The 5770-nt window shown below is 31.3% G+C and overlaps 1 protein-coding gene across 1 annotated transcript; it reads left to right on the forward strand.

The window, feature by feature from the left end:
* The first annotated feature begins 2543 nt into the window (after positions 1 to 2543).
* LOC124920796 (cytochrome P450 78A5-like) lies at positions 2544 to 4328 on the forward strand. Its single transcript, XM_047461361.1, has 3 exons — positions 2544 to 2888; positions 2968 to 3369; positions 3721 to 4328. Exons 1-3 carry the CDS (start codon positions 2559 to 2561, stop codon positions 4318 to 4320), a joined length of 1332 nt encoding a protein of 443 aa, XP_047317317.1. The 5' UTR covers positions 2544 to 2558; the 3' UTR covers positions 4321 to 4328.
* The last annotated feature ends 1442 nt before the right edge of the window (positions 4329 to 5770 follow it).

Here is a 5770-nt window from a genome sequence, read left to right on the forward strand (position 1 = left end):
GAAACGAGGTGCTATTCTTCTTCACCAATTTATTATATATTGCTATGTTTTTTATGTGTTCTGATCAGGTCAAATGCAATTTACTGGTAATGGATGAAATTAATTTATTATTATTATCTTCCATGTCTTTGTTCTATGGTTAGATAATACTAAGGCTGATTTGATTAATGATATAAAACAAGAATTGAACAAGATGGTTGTTAACTAAGAAAAGATGCAAGCACAAATAAATAAATTGTAATCTTTGTTGGCTGACAGAGGGAGCCTTCGAGACATCTTCCACTTTGTGCAGAAATGAATCTACTTAAGGTATTTTTCTACCACTTATTTTCTTTCTTATTTGAAATAATTGTGCTTGTATCTAATGTTGAAGGTGGTATTTTGCCTATATAAATGATGATTTACTGTGTTCCCTTTTCTTGAATATAGGTTTAGATTATGAGCCCATGGAATTTGAATTATTAGACATAATTCACAGGATTGTTTGAATATTAGCAAATTATAATGGGCTTGAAGAAAAAAAGAAAAGGGCTTAATACCATTAAAGATGGAATGACATTCCTTAATTTGGTCTGGCACTACAGTTGTAGTATTTCTCATTCCAATTTTTTGAAACATAAAAGGAAAACACCACAAAATTAGAAAGGCTACTATATATTCTCATGACAGTGTTATTATCATGAAAAATTTTGCATTTTTAATCTCTGCTTATTGACATATTCCTCTCATAATTTTGTTCCGCAAAAAAATGCTGGTTTTTCTGTTTGTTAGTAGATTTCGTGTTTCAATCCTATATAGATAATTTAAAAATCTGTATTACAATTATAAAATATAAGTATGTCTAAAGTTTTCTTACTTGTTCATTTTTTTATGTCATATATGGAAATATGTGCATATGATTCTTACTATTGTCTCTTGCTTGTTGTTTCACTATTATATCCTTTGATCAGGTACCACCAATTTGATCAGGTAGGTACCACCAAATGGATATGGTCATGAACTAGACAAGTTTTCGATTGGTACAAAAGTTAAAATTGTGTTCAATGAAGACGTTGAATGGTATGTTTTTTTGCAACTTAAAAGGGATTTTTACTCCAAGTAGCTCAATCTTTAAATTTTTATTTCAGAACTTATAATTTTAATTTTATATATTATTTGGTACCACATTGTTTTTTTTAGGTGATTTATTCAGGTACAATCAAATAATTGAGCAACATACTATTTATTGTTGTTGCACTGCTGTATTTTTTTTTTCCTGTATTTTTTTTCCTGTTTCATTATGACTATTATTGTCTAACAAATAGATTTAAGTTAATTAATTAATGTTTTTTAATAAATTATTGAATTTCTTTATTATATTTGAATTATGTTGTTTTCATTTGATTTATAAAAGAAATTAAAATATTCAAATAACATCTAAAAAAAAATTAAAATCAATTAAAAAAATATGGGCTTTTGGCGACGTTTGAATTAATATTAGCAACGCTTAAATAAGCGTTGTTAAATCTACTGTCTTTTGTCAACCCTTAAATTAATATTACCGACGCTTAAATAAGCGTGGTTAAAACATGCGCCCACCCTGCTTTCGGCGACGCAAGAATAAGCGTCGGTGACAGTTTTGGCGACGCTTTTAAGGGTTGGGAGAAACCTTTTTAAGCGTCGGCATAAGTCTTTTTTGTTGTAGTGATTAAGAAATTTAACTACGTGCATCCTTGCATGGCTCTGGCTCAGAGAAAATTAACTACGTGCCTCTTTGCATGGCTCTGCTTTTGTAGAGCAGTTTAAAAAAAATATTAAAATATTTACATCCTTTTGGTGGAGGCTAGAGAGGTTTTTTCTGGAGGCTCTGTCATGTATGAAGAAATTTAACTACGTGCATCCTTGCATGTCTCTGGCTCAGAGAAAATTAACTACGTGCATCCTTGCATGGCTTCTGTTTTTGTAGAGTAGTCTAAAAAAAATATTAAAATATTTACATCCTTTGCATGACTCTGCTTTTTTCAGATATTTTAATGAGTCCCCATAATAATAACGTGGAGCTGACTAGACTCTTAAGATGTTAAAGAAAATAAAAAATCTTTAATTTGATTCTTTAAGAGATGCTTTAAAAATTAATATTTTCATTTCTTGGAATTTAGTTAATCATAAAACTTTTGAGTGAGTTCTCCTTTTAATTATAACTATAAAATTGTTTAGTTTAGTTTAATTTCATTTTAAATAAATTGAATGTTATCAAATTTCAAAATTATACTTTCGGTTTGCTCTCCCTATAAATACGACTACCCCCTTCCTTCTATCATCATCACTTCATACATCCATATCTCTCTCTTAACAAACAAAAAAAAATGTCTTCTGGAGTAGGCCTCTTTGTTCTACCAGATGACTCCTCCTCCACCTTGCTCAGCGTCCAACTTTTCCTCTTTCTCGCTATCCTAACCGCTGTTTTCAGATTCTGGCTAGTCCCGGGTGGTCTTGCATGGGCTCTTTCCAAAGCAAAAACCGGTGCCCCCATTCCCGGACCCTCAGGATTCCCCCTCATCGGACTCATTTTCACTTTTATGAGTTCTTTGACTCATAGAAAACTTGCACATCTTTCTCAAACCTTAAAGGCTGTTCCACTAATGGCCTTTTCGGTTGGGTTCACCCGTTTTGTTATTTCAAGTGATCCGGGTTCGGCTAAGGACATTCTCAGCAGTTCTGCCTTCGCTGATCGACCCATTAAGGAATCCGCTTACGAGCTCCTGTTTAATCGGGCAATGGGATTTGCTCCTTTTGGAGAATACTGGAGGGAGCTAAGAAGGATTTCAGCCACTTACATGTTTAGCCCCAAGAAAATAGCTTGTGCCGAAGGATTCCGTAAGGAGATCTGTAATCAGATGATCACACAAGTAAGAATACTCCATTTCTTTAAATGATATGAGTATAAAAGACAATTAATTAGTTATAAACGAGTCTTTCTTTACACAGGTAAAAACACAAATGGAGCTAAAAGGGGATGTTGAGATCAAGCAAGTTCTTCACTTTGGTTCATTGAATAACATGATGATGACCGTTTTTGGAAAGTATTATGATTTTGGTGAAAATGGGGACGGTTTGGAAGTAGAGGGATTTGTAAGTGAAGGATACAAGTTACTAGGGACATTCAATTGGAGCGATCATTTCCCAATTCTGGGGTGGCTTGATGTTCAAGGTGTGAGAAGGAGAAGTAGGAAACTAGTTTCTAGAGTGGATGGGTTCGTTAGAAAGATCATAGACGATCACAGCAAGGTTACTGAGCATGACAATAATCATGGATACTTTGTTGATGTTCTTCTTGATCTTGAGAGAGAGAGCAAGATCACCCGATCTGATATGGTCGCTGTTCTATGGGTAATGTTCTTTCTTATATCTTTTCAAAATTTTCTAATTAGTATTTTCTTACTTAGAATCCTCTTTCTTGAGTTCACTACCCAACCCTTATTATATACAAGAAATGAAAATAGTTAGGAGATTTTCGTAATTGTGTTGGCCTTTGAGTTTTTTTTACAACTTTATCTCTCATTTTTTTATTTTATTGAAGTCGTAACAAATTATTAGTTTCTTTAAAATTTTTGTATTATACATTTTTTTAATATATATATATATATATATATATTTCTTTGCTTCTATATATAAGTTTTTTATTTACAGAATAATTGAAGATAGCATTTGTATAAATAATCTTTGTCAATGAATATATAGGAAATGGTTTTTAGAGGAACAGACACAGTTGCAATTCTATTAGAATGGATTCTAGCAAGACTAGTTCTTCATCCAGACATTCAAGCCAAAGCTCTTTCTGAAATTGAATCAACTATTGGCTCTTCGAGGGCAGTAATGGAATCTGATATTCCAAACCTGCCATACCTCCAAGCCATCGTAAAAGAGACTCTTAGAATGCACCCTCCAGGCCCCCTCCTTTCATGGGCTCGTCTTGCAATCCACGACACACATGTTGGGCAGTACTTTGTCCCTGCAGGGACCACCGCCATGGTGAATATGTGGGCCATAGCACATGACAAGGGTATTTGGTCCGAGCCAGAGGAGTTCAGGCCAGAGAGATTCATTGAACAGGAAGTGTCTGTTATGGGGTCTGATATGAGGTTTGCTCCTTTTGGTTCAGGAAGGAGAGTCTGTCCTGGGAAAACTATGGGTTTGGCTACGGTTCATATTTGGTTGGCTGTACTTCTTCAGAACTTTGAGTGGGTCTCTAAGGATGATGTGGATTTGACTGAGGTTCTCAAGATGTCAATGGAAATGAAGAATCCTTTGGTGTGTAAGGCTGTTACAAGGGTTTTTTAAGCATGATAAATAGCCCTTTCTGATGAGGCCTCCTGAACTACTATGTTATGTTGTTTGTGATGTTGTTGTGTTTGTTTGATTTATGTTTTCTAAGCAAGTTTGTGTGTTTTGTTTTAGAATGTTGTCTAAGTTTTATATTTTCTGTGTTGTTCAAGTTTGTGTGTTTTTTAAGATTGTACTGCAAAAGAAAACTTTTAATGGAGCCTCTTAAGTAATATTATGTAATTGTGTTTGTTTAATGCAGTTTTTTTTTAATATAAATATTTTATTTTGTGTGTGCAATGTTTTAGTTTATTTACTTTTATTAAATGTGTTATATATGTTTTATTTTACAAGAAATTTTTTATATTAAAATAATATTTAAATTAAATGTTAATTTTATTATTACTTTTAATTATTTTTACAGTATAAACAAAATTATCAAATTAAATTATATACTATTTCGATCTTAAAACTCAAATTTATTTATATTTAGAGTGAATTAAAAATAAATTTATTAATATATAATTTCAAAATAATTAAATAAAATTAAAACTAGACCAAATAAAATAAATAAAAGTGGTAAATAAATAATATAATAAATGAGCTATTAAGTATTTTATTTATAATTTGTAGGTTAAAAATAAACAAGATTTGCAAAAAGTTTAAACATACACTGATTTTGAATTTTGTGTTGGATCTCAAAACAAACTACTATAATATAAATAATAAAAGACAAAATCAAATAGTTTCAATAAGGTTTAAATTGACATTGTCGATTAAATCAAAATATTAATATTGCGAATCACATAAAGAATCCATAAAGATGGACTTATAGAAAAAAAACATGGATTATGAATAATGTGAATCATTTATGATGGTCAAGATGACAAGGTTACCTTTAAAGGATGTTTGAAAGGACTACTGAACTACTAGAGTCCTTTGAAAGGACTACCTTTAAAGGATGTTTGAAAGGATGAATATGTTAAATGAAGTATAGACACAAAGTGACAAGAAAATAAAAATACACTTCGATTTGATCGTGGTGGTGAGTATATAAGCAATGAACTTGATCACCATTTCAAAATTGTGGAATAGTAACATATTATCTATAAAAAAAAAACATCAAGTTTGAATAATGTGCCTTAAAGAAGAAACATGACTTTGATAAACATGATCTGATTAATGATAAGTGTTGGTAATATCATAATATCCTTTTGAGATACACCCTCACTACCTCTATACTTACATTAACAGAACTTCGTCAAGAATAGTATACAAAACTCCATATATAATATGGAACCGTAGACAAAACTCCATATGAAATATGGACTTAAAAGTTCCAAAATTATCTTTTGTGAAATATATGAATGGGATGTTTATGTAAAACGTTTATAAATAAATAAGTTTGTCCTAAAATTAGATAAATAATTTTATATAGGGTATTCAAAAAGAAGTTTTGAATATTAAT

The sequence above is a fragment of the Impatiens glandulifera genome, chromosome 1 (genome assembly GCF_907164915.1).
Source record: "Impatiens glandulifera chromosome 1, dImpGla2.1, whole genome shotgun sequence".
Classification (NCBI taxonomy): domain Eukaryota; kingdom Viridiplantae; phylum Streptophyta; class Magnoliopsida; order Ericales; family Balsaminaceae; genus Impatiens; species Impatiens glandulifera.